Raw genomic sequence first — 18,926 nt, 5'->3', positions numbered from 1 at the left:
AGCAAGGTATTTTTAAAGTATGTCTCAGGCCACAACCTCCAAAACAACTACACTACTTCTAATTATTAAAATCAGTTCTAATTAAATGGAAGCCTCTACTGAAATGCTAAGTAGCAACATAGATGTGATTACAATTTAATTATTTTTATTAGTGTCTGAAATAAAATCGGCTCCAGAGATACAGGATCCTCATATCGGCTTTTCCCAGTATTATATCCAAACCACTTATGTCTGCCCAGAGAGGTAGCTTCAAAGTCCAATCTGCTAGGGCAATGGCATCCTAGGTAGGAAGGGGTAATGGAGGCAGTCAGAAGTAGTGTAGGTTAATGATTCAGGTCGGAAAGTGTTTTGACATCTGAGTAGGATCAGTCTTCAATCCTGTGTGGCACAAACCACAACGTAAATTAAAACTTTGGAGTTAAAAATGTAATTCAATCCTTTGGCAAAGAGCTAGAACACAAAAATAGAAACTAGTCAAGCTGGTGCTGGTATCAGCTCAGAGCACTGGGAGTAAATACCAGGTATTGTAGTTTTCACCTCACCGAAGTCCCATCCTGACCAGAAGGGTCAAAAATAGCAGCTCCTATGAGATCAGAGTACAACAGTGCTGGAAGCTTTGCCATGCAGAGCTTTAGACAAGTTCACATAATGCATTGATGGGAAGTATAGAAGTATAGAAAATTGATAAGAATGTATAAACCAGAAATTTTTGCTTTGGGCAAGGGATTATTATGCTTTTGCAGTTGGAAAGAATGAAGACAAACACTACAGGTCACATAAGAGTTTTGTTTCTATTGAATTTTCTCCTATTTTAATATTTTGCTATCAGCAATTATGATTTAATGTTTTTATTACATCAAAACCCATGAATTCATCATATCAATATTCATAGTCACCCATTATGAAACAGAGGCTTTCAAACCTGTGACTTCCAGGAATGCTTCCGGCTTCTGTAAGTTGACAGAGAATTTGACCCTTCCATTGCCACAAATCCCTGGGGATAAACATGAATTTGCATAATTAATACAGAAGCAGAGAGAGCTGTATTTACAGTTTTAAAAAAACCCACAAAAAACACAGAAAAAGTGTAAATAAAGTTTCAGAGTTTTCAGTGAACTTTTATTAGGCTCATGGTAACTTCATGTTATGCTGGACAGCATTGATTGACAACTGCTGGAAAAGGATCAGCTCACTCAAGGAGAGCAAGTGTACACAAGTTCTCTCTCTGGTACTATACCTGACAAACTGACGTCATTACTAAAGACAAATAATACTGACTACATAGCAACCTGGCAACTGTTTCTGGAGGCAGCTGCAATGTCTGGTACAGCAAAGTAGTGAGACAAGCAAATTTTGCTGAAACCTAAAATACAGGTAGTTCAAACAGGGGTTTGAGGTTAATTTGTTTGCCAGAGATCGCAGTTCTGAATTGTGAAAAGTAGTTCTTCGGAAGCCTAAATGAAGAGAGAAAAAATATTGAGTTTTATGAATAAACAGTAACATGTTCTCTAGCAAATAGCTGGCCCATTGATTTCAGGCTTTTATGTCAGACAAGAACACAAATATGTAAAATATTAGCTAACAGCAAAAGGATGAAACAGTTTATATGAGAACTCATAATAAACAAAAATATTTTACTTTATATTAAAATATTGTTAAATATACATACAAAATAATTACTTATATGTATAAAATATTTTTTGTAAATGCATTTTTAAATTGTAAGCAAAACCCTTGAAACTTCTGAAATATTCATGATAGCCTTAAAAAAAATACTTCTCCTCTGGGTGACTTCAATCCATTGTCTCTACTGACTTCAGATCCAACACAGAACTATATATAAAGTAGGCACTACAGATTCTTACAGGAAGAGTGCTATACCACAGCACCAGTGATGAGATGAAGAATCCTTCATGTTTCTGATTTTACAGAAAAAAAAAGGTTAAGTATTAATCCACTGGAAAAAAACATGCCAATCTTAATTGCAAACTGCCTGATCAATTTTGTTTTAAATTATTATTTTTTACATAATTCATATTGTCAAAAAGAATATATAAAATTAAGTACTTAGCATAAAAGGTATTTTATATCATCTGCTTATAGGCCTTCAATACATAAACTGTTCTAAGTTCTTTTTGGTATTTTTAAGGACAAATAACAGATTCCTAATTGCTAACCTCACAAATCCAAACACTTTTGAATTTTTAATTTTACCCAGCATTTCTTGGGGATTAGCTTTAGAGTTTTAAATTCTAAAAAAAGGAACAGATAGCATTTTAATGCTGAATATATAGATTGCATGTAATTGTTCAATCAAACCAAAATCACAAGCAAAGGATGACTGAAGAATTAGAAAAACAGTTGGGAAAGTATGTGAAAAATAACACAGATTAACGTATTACCTTCTAATATTCTGAAGTGACAAAGTCTGCACAAAGAACATACTTTCATTGTGCAATTACTTGTGCAATATTGCAATAGTTAAGGTAAACCTGTGCTATTTGCTCTGTAGAAAACTTCCATTTGAGGATTCATGGGTTTTGTCATAATTATAAAGCAATAGGAGTCAGCAATTTCTACAGATCTTCCTTGTTCCAGAACTCACATGACAGAACTCAGAATAAAAAGAAAGTTATACAATATTTTTCCCCCTAGTTCAGCCTAATTCCTGTATGTGAAAAATATCTTCTAGTTCAGAAGCTGCAAACCAGCTGCCTATGCACAGGGACTGAAATAAGAAGCTGGGGGAAAAATCCCAGGAGTTTTAGAACAATGATATTCTTTTAGTTTTATTTTCTCACATTTCTCTAGGTCCTGAGAGCAAGCTAACTGAGCTGGACTAGACATCCTCCAAAGGTCCCTTCCAGTGTGTGTTACTCTATAATCTGCATCATACTAATAACTGGTATGACTGGTATACAATAAGATGGTTATATTTAAAGATTTCTTGCAGAGATGTTTCTGGGTTCATTTTTGAATCTGAAACTTCCACTACTTTTGGAAATGTCATACCCACACACTGTTAGGCAGGAATTGATGTTTCCCCCAAAACCGTTTTTGCCCTACCTTGGAATACACTGAAATAAACACTGGAAAAAAACTGTACTCAAATTAACTTTATTGGCTCAAAACAGTTTACACCAAGATCAGTGTAGGTAATGAAATCCATATGCCAGGAGTCCTCTGTATGTAGTACAAACTGACAGGTACCATTTTAAGTGTATCATGTGTTTCCAAAATTCAAAATCTCATGACAAGGAATGCAAACATGAAACAACATGCAATGTTTTAAAAACATGCAATGTTTTAAAAACAAAGTCTTCATTACCTTACAAAAAATTCACAAACTATACTGAAACATCCAAAATCTATTATTAATATACCAAGTGTAAAGAACAGTCCAAACATTTTAGAACCATTTCAAATGCTGGTAACACTTTGTATACTTTCCTGTATTTCAGAACCAGATCCTAAAGTGTCACTTCCAGAGCTGTTTACTGCTTGTAGTGTACTTTGGTTTCCTCTCGCTCCAGTAGCTGGAGCTGCCGTTTCATTTGCTCTAGGGATGCATTTCTTAGAGGAAGAATTTTTGCTTTTTTCAACAGACATACCACTGGATACTCTGCTGTCATCACTTTTAATATGTACACTGGAATCAGCAAATGAATGCAACTGCCTTGCTGAGTGACCTTTTGCTTGTTCATTTTGTTTGACTCTCCGCTCAGAGAATATTGGTGTACTACTGCGAGGCTTATCCTCTTTATTTTCGTCAATTCTTTGAGCTTCAGTTTCCTTCCATGAGCCTAGCTGGTACTGCTGTCCAGCAGTCTGAAGTTCTTGTATTTCTCTAAGTGCAGAAAAGGCATTATTCATAACCATCTGGGATTGAAACGTACCAGGAAGAGACAGCTGGATGTCCCCTATTCTGTTCTGAAATGAGAGATTCCAATGAAGATACTGATGCAAATAGAGAGGAAAAAAGCCAGTATTCCAACTGCCATATATACACAGAGAAGCCACATTACAGTTTCCTATCTAGCTTTAAATCTATACTACAAAGATGTGTCAGTTACACTGAAGCAGCCAACGCCTAATCATTTCTATCATTCAAAAATACCTGCAATTCATTACGTTTGCTTGCAGTTCACAAAGGTAGAGTCCCAAAAGTCTATCCCACAATAACTTGCCACTACAAGAACCTAAACTATACTAGGAGATAAGAACAAGAGTCTTCAAACCGGAAATTGTTTCCCACACTTTTAAAACTTTTTATTTTTTTTTTAAGCCCAAAATTTTTAACATATTTTAGAGGCTCATGATGCTCTTGAGGAATGCAGAACAGTTAAAGGAACACATTGGAATGCAGTGTGATTCTCAGATCTGACAGTTTTATTCAACTTGGACAAGGCTATAGGCTGCCAGTATCTTCATTTTTAATAGCCTTAAAAACTTATGCCTGGGCTATTTTTGTTGTTCTTTTCATTTTGATTTTCTTTGTTTGCTTGTTTTGGGTTTAGTTTTTTTTGTTTGTTTTATTACAGGAACTTGAGTATCTCCTTTGAAAAATCCAAAGGATTTTCTACTAATTGACAGAGTAGAAATGAAAACCTTATGAACTATCTGCAAATACTGAAAATTTGTAATTGCCTCAAATTCATGTCATGGCCATACAGAAATCCATCAGGACTGGACATATACACTGTAATTACTTAGAAGATAATTTGTGATTTTCAGCAGGCACATTGTACTAGTCTCTACTATGAGACTAGGTTTTTAAAACCACTATATATCATTATTAAATGTTTCTAAAAAATGTAGTCATGGTATTTTTTATTTTTAATGAATGTCTACCACTATTGGAACTTCTTATTTCAGAGTAAGAAACAACATAATTACCACCAATACTTTAATACATTACAAAATACTATGTTTTATGTTCCAAATGGCAAACACTTTAAAAGCTTACATTACTCACTGAAATATTACCATCTGTATAACTGCAGCTGCAGTAAAAGGCTGAAGTAATACTTCATGAATCAGAGGGGAATAACAGCTTGAAAGTACGTTAAAAAGTATCAATTAAACTTGTCTCTAGCATTCTCTCTATAGACTTACTTTGCTGTTCTGGTTATGTTCCTGTCTTTCTTCTTCAAAAGACTTCTCCTTTACCATGTTAGCAGGCTTACTGAGAGTAGAATTCATTTGCGGATGCCCCAAAAGGCCAAAATCTGACTGGTCTATCCCAGCTAATACAGCAAGTTGTCCAAGTCTGTAAAATAAAGTCCAATAGAAACTGACACAAACAATTCTTAGCCTTTGAAAGACCTAAACAATCAAAAGCAGAAAAAGAAGTAGAATCTGTTTAAAGCTTTGAAGATAGTTTTCTGCTATTTTATGAGAAGTCCAATATCTTAACCAAGATGAAACCAAGTAGCTAGAGGTATTTTCTTATCTTTGCACAAATTAGCCTGCAGGTTCAAAACTCAAGTGTTATGAGGCTGAAAATTAATTTCTCCTAGTTGACACTGCACTCAGAACAGGATGCTGACAGGCAGATTCCATGTCAGACAGAACAAAGATCAAAACTCTGTCATTCAAGCAGAAGATTGGCGCACAACTCCAATCTAGCATAATACGTAATGAATGCCATGACATGCTTCACAAATACAGTGATGTGTCACTTGCCACTTTACAAGTTGGTGTGTTTTAAGCCTCAGTAAGAAGCGAGAAGTTGCAGTCATCACTTGATAGCACAGGATATGATATACAGAAGCTTATGAGAAGAACACTCTTTGTGATTAGGATTCTATAACTTCCAGAGCAGCTCCCTAGTACTACAAATAGTCATAGGGCCTGTATGGTAAAATATTTGTCATGTAGTGAAAATGCCTTTGTCCCTTCCTCAAAAGTTTTGAATTAATTCTTGAAGTAATGCCTGCTCTGTAAATTGATTGTCACAAAATCAGAACACAGCCTTGGGGTGAACTTTACAGTAAATTAGAATCATAGAATCATGGAATCATTAAGATTGAAAACCACCTCCAATATCATCAAGTCCAGCTGTTAATCTAACACCGCCAGATCCATCACTAAAAAAAGTTTTAGATGTTTACTTTCTAGATATTTTCTGAACACTTCCAGAGATGGTGATTCCACTACGTCCCTGGGCAGTCTGTTCCAATGTCTGACCATCCTTTCAGTGAAGAAATTTTTCTTAATATCCAGTCTAAACCTGGGACAACTTGAGGCCATTGTTACTTGTTCTGAGTTACAGCACTACAGTTTGGAAGTGGGAGGCAAATAATATCTTTTTTGATCTTCTCTGAATATGCAGAGTAGACTACAATATATATTCATAGCATTCCTTTATTCTTGTGGATGGGATTGCCATGCCTGACTACATAAGCTTTACGAATCAGGTTTAAGCTGAAATTCTTTGACAAATGGGAAGGATGAACCACCCTATGAGAAACTGCAGGTACAGTGGTAAGACAAACTTTAATCAATACTCTCTAAAATAATTCAAATAATAATAAATAACCCAGAATTTAAATAGAGACTAGATTCATTCATCTAGATTTCCATACTTCAATTAGAAAATGGAAAGCACAAGGCAATAGGACACTTTCTGAAGCCAATTCAACTGCATTTTGAGCCTTTCATCTCATGAGAATGCTACGAGCCACATGTGATTCAATACAGACTTGGAAACATGTTATAATAGAAGTTTTCTGCTCTTTAAGAATGGGTTTCTTGAAAGCCTTTTCCAAGGACAAATACATGAACTGTGCTTGGATCACGTTCTTCCCACTAGGAAAAGACTAAACAGTAGATACATGGCTAATTTATTTTCCTTTGCTCTTTGGAATTACAGTTCTATAAATCTGGGGGGTAGAAGGCAGCATACTTCATTGTGAAAATAATTTCAGAAAAAGATCTAAGGAGAAACAGGAAGACTTGAGTAAAGTGACAACCTACCCAGCATCTTTAAGGAGGTCTAAAAAAGCATGAAACTTTTGAAAAGAGTTCTCAATGCTGCCTAGAACACCTTCGTCTTCCAAAATCGTGCTGGTTACTGACTGTGCATGAAGAACCTCGGATAGGGAGATATTTAGATTCCTTAATCTTGCATTTTCAATTTCCAGCTACGTGGAGTGGGGGGGAAAAAAAGAAATTTTTTTCATTTTCAGTTAAAAAAACCAAAAATATCAAACCTCACCTTTGCAAGCCTAAAGAGCAGCATCACAAAGTAAAATACCCATAGTAACTAAAGTAACAGATACAGAGTTTGCTGTACCAGACACATTCCAGGCACTGTTATATTGAGTTGTGTGCAGATCTGTTTATCCACAGCTGTAATTCTATGTTACCATAGTGATATTGCTGCAGGCACTCAAAACTGCTGGCTCAGGACTGTCTTCAGTATGTACAGAATGTTACAGAACAAGTATAAGCAGAAAAAAATTAGCTTTCAACATAGTAGTGAGTATATTATATGACACATTAACACCAAAGAGTTTATTTTACTAGTAAAAAAACATAACAAAGGCCAATGTTCTCCTTATATTCACCCCTCTGTATCAGAGGGAATGCATACTACTGTTAAGTCTTCCCTGCACTGTGCATCTGAAAATTGAAAGTTAAGGATGATTCAATTTTTCTCCACACTGAATATTAATCAAATTGATGACAGACTAAAAGTTAAATGATAACTGCAGGATATACAAGGTTTTGTGTTTGAGGGAAGCATTAACTCAGACACTTATTTAAGATTACAGTTGTGCAATCAAATGCTACCACAGGCTTTCCTTCTTTCATTTATTATGAGAGGGCAAAAAATTTATACATTCTGTAGTATGCTACAGATGTTAAATGAGCATCAAAATGAACAATTTTAAAGATTACTCCTAGTTGGTTTATCTGCTCTCCTGAAGCAAGGTGCTACATCCAACCAGTCTAGGATGACAGAAAAAGATTTCTTTCAGGGGGTGTTTAGCCTAAAAAGCATTTAAGTATTCAAACAACAGATACCCAGAAGAGCCCACTGGTGCAAATCACATTACAGGAAGATGTGGATGATTGCACAAGATCTCTACAATGAACCTTGTGGAGTGCAGTCCTTTGTGGATATCTGCTCCCTGTACTGTGGGGTACCATTTGGTGCTCAAATTTCAACAGGTATCATCACTTTCAGTCCCCTCCACTCATATCTAAGAACTAAATCCATTTGTTTACACTATCTTACATGCAATCTATTAGAAGAAATTCTGCTTATTGATGCAAAAGAATATTTTTAGGTCAGCAAGAGCAGACAGGAGAAAGAAGACTTCACAATTTAACTGTGATAAGTTGTTCAGTTTTGTAAAACTAAGTTGCACTTCACAACAACTGGCATGCAGACAAGCATCCAATATGGTTATTGCCTGTGGAAACAAAGCTTAAAAATCAAAGGTACAGAATAAGCCAAAATAAACAATAACTGTGTGGTAGTTTAGTCTAGGCCTTCCTTGGTGACCAGTTTGTAACCAAGGAAGTGCCCAGATTTACCCAGTATTCCCTATGATTTTTACATAAGCCAGGGTATAAGAAGAAAGGAGGAGAGGTCTTCGCCCTCTCTTTCCTTCCAGTGGCTTTGGAGGTGCGGGTTTCCCTGCTGTTGAGTCTGTCGGGTTGGAGAGTGAGGCCTGGTAAGGCCTTGCCGACCTTGGGAGACAGGGGTTGCTGGTGATCGTTCCAGTGTGACTTTCTGTTGTCCCAAGGAGAGTACTAAGATAGTCTTTTGCTAACTCTTTTAGTTGCTAGATCTTGGGCTATTGATCGTGTATATTTTATTTTGTTTGTGTTCCTTTTTTCCCTTCCCCCTTCCCTTTTCCTTTTGAAATTGTATATATATTTCAATTGTATATAAATGCAATATAAGTGTAAATATATTTTTATATATATTGCTTTAGCTGCCTCTCTCTCGTTTCGGTTCTCTTGTTTTTTTTTTCCCTCTTCTCCCTTGGTTTGGGGGGGGGGACTTCTTGTGGTAAGGTTTGGAGACTTGGCAGGGAGCCAGCTTCAAACCATATCAAATTGCAACAAAGAGGTTCTCAGCACAAGTCATGATCAGTGAGTTGGGAGACAAAGAACCATCCATGTGTGCAAACTACAAACAGATTTAATCACTTTCTAAAGAAAAATAAGTATCAGGATGCCCCAGATCATAAACTAGCAAATGAACAAAACCCATTGAAAGAGTAGCTTGATCTGGAGTTCAAGGCTCTGGAACAGACTAGTAAATGATCCACATGATTTTGAACTGAAACTCTGGAAGCCACCACATTAGTGGTCATAGATAATTACTCCTAATTAAGCACATGGATACTTTGATCAGTGCCTCCTTTAAAGATCATTAACAGTTACGTATCTTACCTCTGTTACTCGTTCCTCAGCCTTCTCTCTAGCTCTTTGTTCTTCCTTTAGTTTTAACATGCATTCTTCCAGCTCCAACTATCAAACACAGATAAACGATCAAGAAATTTACCTCAAAATGTCAGATTAACATGCAATATTCGAAAATTCAACACGTCCAATTAACAAATAGCACATGGCATTCCAAACAAAAACTTATCTGCTAAGAAAATACATGACAGATGTCTACCAGTACATAACTCTAGGATGCAAAAAATTAAGAAGAAAATAAGAAGAAATCTGCTCAACAGATTTGTAATATTGCAACAGATAACATGAAATTGCAGCACAAGTCTCTAGATTATCAGCCTGTATTCTTTATCCAGGATTTTATTCCTTCTTACAGCAATAAGAATACAAAATTCTGAGCTGTAAGAACTGTACTCTTTACAACTGATTTCACTTATTTCTTCAGTAGAAAAATAAGATTTTCACAATCCCAAGTTTAGTGTTGAATTAACAAGAACACAGCCAAACATCTAATAAACATATTCTATTCTTATTCATGAGATGCCTACATGTGTATTCTATTAGTTTTAAGTGGTGAATCTCAGTTTCAGTAACAGTAGTCAGAATTTGATAAGCAATACTACATTTTCTTGTATCCCAGTAGAGCATCTGACATGGAAGAACAAATCAGAATTTTTGTTCCTGCACACCTTAACAGAGCCTTCTGATTTAAAAGGTGAAAACTGTTAAAATTATCAAGCTAATCTATTTTTCAGAGGGTACACTATATGAAATAACAGTATACAAAACTTCTTCATTTCTCTACACACTTGATACACGAGCACCTATATGTAAAAAGACACAGCTTTTTATACATACTTTATCAACCAGTTCTACAGAGAAGCAGAGATCCGAATAGTACTGAAATCCTTTGTTTCCTATAAAAGTTTATTCAAGAGCATACTATTGTACTTCATATAGGCAATCATCTGAGACGACTGGTGTGAAACAGAATATGTAGTAAAACTAATCCTTCTCCAAATACAAAGAGGTCCTCACAGGTCTTATAAGATGCAACGGTCTTTTGCATCTGATTCAAAGATGCAGGTTTTAGAATAATCTAGATATAGGCCTCGCAGTGACAACCACTCTTAAGTGATGGTTATGAGTCTGTCACTACTGCCCAGTGAAGCCCACTCCTATGATCCCTAGAATAGCATCAACCAAGCTAACCCTAGAACTAGAAAGCTATTCTTATCTTTATCATCAGAACACATGAGCATCACCTGTACAAGTCAGTATATAACCCGCAGGCATAGAGTTGGGGGCAATTCTCTAAGGAGAACCATCCAAAAGTACCACAGTCTTACTGCAATCAACGTTAGAACATGTGGAAGTAATGTCTCTTACAGACAGGAAATAGTGACCATAATTTTCTGCATTCACAACTTGATGTGTAACTTGGAATCCCATACCCTAGCTTTGAAGACCAGTCATAGCTACCACAGACCTGCAGAATGCTTACATTTCCATTTATAATGTGTGTGCATATGTATGTGTATGTATTTTAAAGTTTCTGAGATGTAGGGGGTTTTTGGCAAGGAACTCTACTTTACAAACTTTCATCATCATGGCTAGGCTTCACAAACGAAGATTTGGGAAGGCACTATCCACGTTTGTTACAAGTGCGTTGGTGGCTAAAAAGGCCAATACGAGATAGACACATCCAGTTGCTAAAGGCACAGCAGAAAGACTCCTTAGGTGGTATATTCTGCAAGGCACGATTCTTTCTGCATTGTCTTTTCTCCTCAAGGGTGATCCTGCGTGCTTTCTCAAAAGCATCTGCAGCGTTATAGATGGTGTGTCTCCAGACCTCCCAATTTGAGGCCAGAGTAGACCAGTTATGTTGATCAATATGGCCAAGGCTGAGATGTTGTTTCAGGGAGTCCTTGTATCTTTTCTTCAGGGCTCTTCTCTTGCAGCAGCCGGTGGCAAGTTCACCATAAAGCAAGATCTTAGGGAGGCAGTGATCCTTCATCCTCGAGACATGCCCTGCCCAGCGCAGCTGTGATCTCAGTAACATGGCCTCAATACTTGTGACAGCTGCTTGTTCTAGAACAGATGTATTGGTCACATAATCTGAACAGTGGATGTTTAGGATTGTACAGAGACAGCATTGATGGAAGCGTTCTAGGAGACGCAGGTGGTGGCGGTAGATGACCCATGATTCAGATCCATATAAGAGAGCAGACAGCACAATGGCTCTGTAAACACTGATCTTTGTACTTTTCTTCAGGTGTTTTTTAGAGACTTTAGTTCTATAGTATTTTTGTTGTGGACAGATTTTAGATAATTTTAAAGGTGACAGCAATGACCTTTTTCCTCAAATTGCTGGTTTGTAATGTCAAAGGGCAATGGCTTATTAAGTAGTTAAATTACAACAATTTTTTAAACAGAAATGTGGAATTTTTCTTGTTTTGCTTAAACTTCATTTATCACACTTTAAATGTACACAATATTTGATCACAGAATCAGAGAATCACAAAACATGGCAAATTGGAAGGGACCCACAAGGATTATCAAGTCCAACTCCTGGCCCGGCACAGGAACATCCCCAAGAGTCACACCATGTGCCTGAGAGTATCATCCAAATGCTTCTTGAACTCTGTCAGTCTTGTTGCTGTGACCACTTCTGTGGGGAGCCTGTTCCAGTGCCCAACCACTCTCTGGGTGAAGAACCTCTTTCTAATATCCTAAACCTCCCCTGACACAACTTCAGGCCATTCCCTTGGGTCCTGGTCACCACAGAGAAGAGATCAGCACCTCCTCCTCCTCTTTCCCTCACAAGGAAGTTGTGACTGCAATGAGGTCTCCCCTCAGTCTCCTCTTCTCCAGGCTGAACACACCAAGTGACCTCAGCCGCAGCTTCCCCTCAAGGCCCTTCACCATCTTCATTGCCCTCCTTTGGATGCTCTCTAAGAGCTTAATATCTTTCTTATATTATGGTGCCCAAAACTGCACACAATGTTCAAGGTTCAAGGTGAGGCCACCCCAGTACAGAGCACAGCGGGACAATTCCCTCCCTCGACCGGCTGGCAATGCTTTGCCTGATGCCTCCCAGGACATGGTTGGCCCTCCTGGCTGCCAGGGCACTGCTGACTCATATTCAACTTGCCATCAACCAGGACCGCCAGGTCCCTTTCCACAGCACTGCTTTTCAGCATCTCATTCCCCGGTACATCCAGGGTTGCCCCATCCCAGGTGCAGAATCGAGCACTTCCCCTTGTTGAACTTCTTATGGTTGGTGATTGCCAGTCCTCTAATTTGTTGAGGTCTCTCTGCAGGGCCTCCCTGCTTTCCAGGGAGTCGACAGCTCCTCTGAGTGTTTTGTCATCTGCAAACTTGCTCAGTATCCCTTCCAGTCCTGCGTCCAATTCATTTATGAAGATGTTGAAGAGCACAGGGCCCAAGATGGAGCTGAAATCCAAAAAGATTACATCAACTGGCTTCCCTTAATCAACTTAGGTGGATTACATAAGAAGAAATCAGGTTGGATAAGCAGGACTTTCCTCTCATGAAGCTGTGCTGGCTGTGACCAATGACTGACCAATGACTGTGTTCTCCTTCAGGTGTTTCTCAATATTTCCCAGAATAATCTTCTCCATAACTTTACCAGGCACTGAAGTGAGACTGACAGGCCTGTAGTTTCCGTCATCCTACTTGCCGTTCTTGAAAATCGGGACAACATTTGCCAGCTTCCAGTCAGCTGCGACCCCTCCTGATGGTTATGGACTGACTTCAAAAGCAAACTGAACGCTACAGCTGCATGTCCTCATAAGCAGTATCAAAGTTAGCATTTAAAGGAAGATGCCTTACACCTTACAATATGTGTAAACATATTTGTCAACATTAAATTACAAGTATATGCACACTTCACTCTTTCATTTGCTTTTAAGAAATTCACTAGTTGACGCAATGCCCTAGTCTTTTTGCTGAAAAAAATTTTTAAAATGCATCAGAGATGCATTTTATCAGAGAGAGCTAAATATATCCAAGCTATAAGACTAAGTCTTCAAGAAGTATAGCCCAGAAAGACAGCACTGACAGCCTTTAAGATAAAATCGCATACCAAAAATATATATAGCCCTCAGAATTACCGTATGCAGTATGACTATTGAACACTAGACAGAGGTATAAAACTGAAGTTAAAAAATTAAAATATTTTTTAAAAAATTTAGGAACTAATTAGCCATGTTTTTCTCCTTGAATACATTGCTGTCCTTATTTTAAAAAAAGTTGTAATGCAATCTCTACTTCTTTGTAATGCACAAAGTAGTAATATGTGGAAAGAGCTGACCTGGTAACTAGACTAAGGGTGAAGTTCACCATTTAAATCATTAGTTAAAATTTAAAAATATGGGAGTTACCTCAAGTACATTCTTCATCAGAACCCACTCTGACATTCAATTCCCTCTAGTGGAAGGAATTAGTATCTATCAGTTCTTATTTTTCATTTAAGCAGAAATAAAGCCTTTCTTTACCCAAGGCATTTTTTTACAGAAAACACAACTAAGTACTATTTGTTTCACTAAGCAGCATGCTTAAAGCCCCTTTCTGAGCAGAAGGATGCAGAGAAGTTCTCATAGACTTGCATACTAAAGTGAAAGTCTGGTCATTTAGTCACATCATAAAACGTTTGGAAAGCTTTCATGGCAAAGTGAGAGTTTAAGGAGTTCCCATCTCTTACTGTTTATTCCAATTCTGCATTCCCACCATTGTTCTAGCACAGCTGTTGTCTCACTTTACTGAGAGGCCTGCTACAATTAAATACACTGGATTACTTTTCAGTTAGGTAAGTTGCTCAAGACAACTCCTCCCTGAAGCTGCTGGGCCTTAAAAGCTGTTTAATGACAGTACCTAAGCCAAATTAATACAGATAAAAGAGTCCTCCACTTCCTCTCTCACCTTATGAGCCACGGACTTCTGCCACTTACCATACTCTGGGTTTCTGAAACACCCCCAATCACATAAACTAATGTGAGTTGTTAAGATAGCTGAACACTATCCTGGAAAAATATCACAGACTGGTTGAGGCTGGAAGGGATCTCTGGAAGTCATCTGGTACAACCTTCTGCTCAAGCAGGGCCACTTACAACAAGATGTTCAGATGTTGCTTAATATCTTTTAAGGGGAGACGCCACCGCTGCCCTGCGCAACCCGTGCCAGTGCTCAGTTAATCGTACAGTGAAAGTGTGTTTCCTGATGTTCAGAATGAAACTCCTATGTTTCAGCTTCTGCCCATTGTGTAACTTCCTGTCACTGGGCACCAGAGAAAAGAGATGGTCTCCATCCTATTTGCACCCTCTTCTTTGGGTATTTATCCCTTCCCAAGCCTTCTCTCCTTCAGGCTGAACGGTCCCAGCTCTCTCAGCCTTTCCTCACAGGAGAGGTGCTCCAGTCCCTTGACCATCCTTGTGGCTCTTTGCTGGACTCTCTCCAGTCTGCCCACATTTCTCTTGTACTGGAGAGTCCAGAGTTGGACACAGTATTCCAGCTGTGGCTTCATAAGCACAGAGGAAGGATCGCCTCCCTCAGCCTGCTGATAACATTCCTCCTAATGGAGTCCAGCATGCTATTCACCGCCGTTGCTGCAATGGTACACTGGTGGCTCACGTTCAACTTTAGTGTCCACCAGAGCCCCCAGGGCCTTTTTTTGCAGCACTGTTTTCCAGATGATCTGCCCTCAGCAGATAGTGGTGCTTGGGGTTGTTCTTCCCTGGTGCAGGACTTTGCACTTCTCCTTGTTCAACTACATGGGTTTTCTTCATATCAGCAAGTTGAATCAACTTAGAAAAACACGAAAAAAGACACAAGAGGAAAAGACTGAAGCAAGAAATGAAAAAGCACTCAGACACAGAGAGGAAATAGACATCCCCATTCAATGGTGACAAGTTGGTAGTTCGGTTCTGCCATAATGTGAAACCTGCTTCGTGTCAATGTAATAACAAGGATGGGTGAGGTACAGGAACAGCTGCAGACTGCTTAAACAGTGCATCTGATATGCAACCATGGCATAAAAAAGTATTTTGGTTTTCAAATTCAGAAAGTCAGGAAAATCTGGAGTTTTACAAGCACAGAAAATTTAAAATCAATTTTGGGATAGATTGCTAAAATTGGTAGTTTTACCTCCAAGGTAGCCCAAATTAATCACAAATTATCCCTTCCTTACAGTTGCTCTACAGGTAACACTGATGTCATAGGTCAGCATGACAACCCTTCCTCAAAGCACAAGTTATGTCTGCCTCTGCCCTGTGTCCTGAAGATAATATTCCTCCCTCTCCAAACACCAAAAATAAATACATGAAGTGTTTCCTGAAAGCACAGTACTTCCTACATAGAACTTTTTCGAGCTTGTTCTATGTTCCTACATGGAACATTTTCACATGACATGGAATTCTATGATTCCATACACAATGCTTTTGATAAGTGTTGAAGCCACCAACACAGCACAATGTTGATAAATTACACAGGAACAGTAACAAACTCACCCTCAACAAAAGTCCCTATACAACTTTAAGTCTCGGCAACATGTGAAAACCTTGAAACCTTCCTGAACAAAAGTTCTAGAGAGAAAAAAGGTAGGTCTAAAGAAAAAGTTTATATAGGTTTAAAAAACAAACAAACCAACCAACGAAACAATTAAAAAAATTCCCAAAGAAGTCTAGTAGTATTGCAGTATTTGTACAGTCCTTTTGCTCTAAGCCACCCTAAACTCAATTATAAAATGAAGCTCTAACAGTCTTTCAGCTATTTTTGTAATAATTTTTACACAACAATCATTACCATATTTTAGCTCTTTGAAATAACATTAAAATACTTTTATGAAAGAAATACTTGGAAGAAAATACAACAGAAATAACATTAAATTACTTTTATAAAGGAAATACTTGGAAGAAAATACAACAAGTAATAACACTGATCGAAAGATTTGCAAACTATGGTTCAAGACTGGAACAGAGAAATTACATATATTGCAGTTGTGTGTACTAAGTTCTTTCTTATTAAGGCAGTGATTTGACAATATGCTTATAGCGTACGTATCTGTATTATAATATTAAGAAGTCGAACATCCAGTGCATATTTGACATACATCTTCTGAAATGAAACCTTGTGTGACATAATGCAGTATAATTAAGAGCTATTCTGAAATCCTGCTCCATGGCTACTTATTTGCTTAACAACAGTTTTCTGAATAAAACATGGTTTAATTGATATAACTTGCCTTTATGGAGTCTAAGGCACAGAACATGCTTCTTACCTCTAATTGTTGATACTCTGTTACATTAATCTTATCAATTGATCTTGCCAGATCAGGATAGTGGATGATATCACCTAAATCTTCTGTGTCTTCAGTATCAAATGTAGAAGCACTTTCTACTGTCACTTTCACAGGAACACCTGTCTAATTACACCAGAAAACCACACCCACTTACAGCATTACAATGCACAGCAAAAATCAAAGATTAAATTGTATCAAAAGCTTAATTTAAATACAGTTGTTTCCTAGAGCCCCTGACAATGTATATACATTGTCCAGCTATATAATTTTGAAATAAATTTGCATAAAACAATATTAAAAAAAACCAATCCTATGTGTGCATATATTGGGTACATGTGGTGAGGATTTAGCAGCAGGGTCCCTGTGAGGCACAGCCAGGGCTACCCCACGTCAGACACCTGGTACCATCTGACCCACTGCAGGGCAGAGCTGGGCCCAGCAGTGAAACTGGTTGAGCATCAGGGTAAGATGGTTTAACAAAGGGCAAAAAACGCCAGACAGGAAGAAGAGGTGGGAACAAAGACAGTGAGAAAAAACAGAGGGAACAGCAGACTAGGAGCAGGAAGAGGTGCTCCGTGGTGGAGCCAATACCCTCACTCCAGCCAGGCAAGACCCATGTCAGAGCAGACAGACGGATCAGAGGAGCTGCAGTGCATGGGAATCCTGTGGCAGTGCAGGTTTTCCCAAAGGACTGCAGTCCATGGGAAGCCTACGCCAGAGCAGGGTATAAGTTAGCAGCCATCACACCCTTCTGTGAGCCAGTTTAATTTATTAGTATACAAAAATGCACTTCTCCAGCTATTCTACAGTGGGCAAGGTAGGAGGGAAGATGGAAATGAGATGCAAAGGAGACAGAAGAAAGTGGGGATTTTTCTTCTCCTGCTGGTATGTTTACTGGAGCAGTTCACAGACCCGTTCAAACACAAGTATGTAATCCAAGTCCAAGACAGAAAAGATGGTGCAAAAGCCTTCAGATAAAAATGCTGTTAGTCCTCCTTATTGCCTCTGAAGGGATTGTGCCCATACTCCAACCCAGCTTGCTCATATGACTAGGAAACCAAAAGATATAGAGACAGGAATGGAAGTAAACTAAGTAGCAAAGAAGTTTCAACCAAATGCTGATGTAAACTATTTTTTTGCACTTCCATGAGAGATTATCTTTAAAAGTATGTTCCAGTCTTAACTTTTAGACAATAAATTCTGTTGAGAAAGAACATTTTCATCTTTTTTCGGCATTCACCTACTAAAGAAACCACTATAAGAGAAACCGTACCTGAATCTCCACTGGCAATTCTCCAGTACGATCAAGAGCCCCACCTCTACAGTTAGGAAAAAAAACAACAAAACATTTCTGAGAAAGTAAGTTTGTAATGTCACCATTGCTACATTCACTTCCAAACACAGGATTCTAGGGCAGGTGAAGCACAAGAATAAAAATAGCATTAGACACTGCACTGTATCCCTTTAATCCTCATTAGATCCTCACTTTGTTCTATTATCACCCCCTAACTAATCATGATTTAGAGCAACATTACCAGATGCTAACATTAATATCTCCAGTAGGCATCTTGCTTAGTTAATTATTTTCAACTAAAGTCAAGAGGAGAATTTGGTGCTCAGGATTTTAAAAAATAAGTTTAATAACTACAGTTATGATAGAGCATTAAGGAATTTTTTTTGTTTAAATAGTTATACAGCCTCCATTTTGCAAGGCCAAAGTCTAGGGTATAGATTTAAAAGAAACCCAAACAAACCCAAACAAAAGCTGTTTCAAAAGAGAGCTTCCATACATAGCTTTTTTTAGTTTTATTTTAAGTCACTGGACTTAGATGATCACAATAATTAGGCCTGTATTGGGGGAAATGAAGCAGAAAGAAGAGGTGGAAAAAATACCTAGGCATCAAATGCCAAATCAACTATACTACAAGTTTACAACACTAACTTGCACCTTCAGCTATGATACATCTGATAAATTATTATTAACAAAAGAATAAGCAGGCAAGGTAGGCTTGGTTCTGCTGGGGTTTTTTTCTACATCTGAATATTCCTAAGGCCATCATTTATTTTTGTATTTTAACTACTTACTAGAACAGAATTTATGTAAAATCCCTAAAATTTATATGAACAGAAAAAATTATGGATGCAATATGAAATTATATGTGTAACTTTCAAATAATATTTTAAA

At 37.8% G+C, this 18,926-nt stretch overlaps 1 protein-coding gene across 4 annotated transcripts in view; it reads right to left on the bottom strand.

Annotated features, from left to right (window-relative positions):
* Window positions 1-1,092: 1,092 nt before the first annotated feature.
* CEP78 (centrosomal protein 78) overlaps window positions 1,093-18,926 on the bottom strand; it is a 31,376-nt gene continuing 13,542 nt past the window's right edge. For 2 of the 4 annotated variants that reach the window (XM_027634697.1, XM_027634696.1), the window contains exons 11-16: window positions 18,015-18,060; window positions 16,721-16,864; window positions 9,415-9,492; window positions 6,979-7,145; window positions 5,116-5,269; window positions 3,098-3,957 (exon numbers count right to left, since the gene is read on the bottom strand). In XM_027634697.1, coding sequence (XP_027490498.1) covers window positions 3,421-3,957; window positions 5,116-5,269; window positions 6,979-7,145; window positions 9,415-9,492; window positions 16,721-16,864; window positions 18,015-18,060 — 1,126 coding nt within the window. In that variant the 3' untranslated portion in view covers window positions 3,098-3,420. Of the gene's footprint in view, window positions 1,455-1,865; window positions 3,958-5,115; window positions 5,270-6,978; window positions 7,146-9,414; window positions 9,493-16,720; window positions 16,865-18,014; window positions 18,061-18,926 lie in introns of those variants that run through there. The other 2 variants (XR_003526236.1, XM_027634698.1) reach the window with 2 other exon arrangements.

Source organism: Corapipo altera, unplaced genomic scaffold (genome assembly GCF_003945725.1).
Source record: "Corapipo altera isolate COAL_440 unplaced genomic scaffold, ASM394572v1 61411, whole genome shotgun sequence".
NCBI classification, from domain to species: domain Eukaryota; kingdom Metazoa; phylum Chordata; class Aves; order Passeriformes; family Pipridae; genus Corapipo; species Corapipo altera.
The sequence above is the reverse complement of the archived record's forward strand: the minus strand, read 5'-3'. Positions and strand labels throughout refer to the sequence as shown.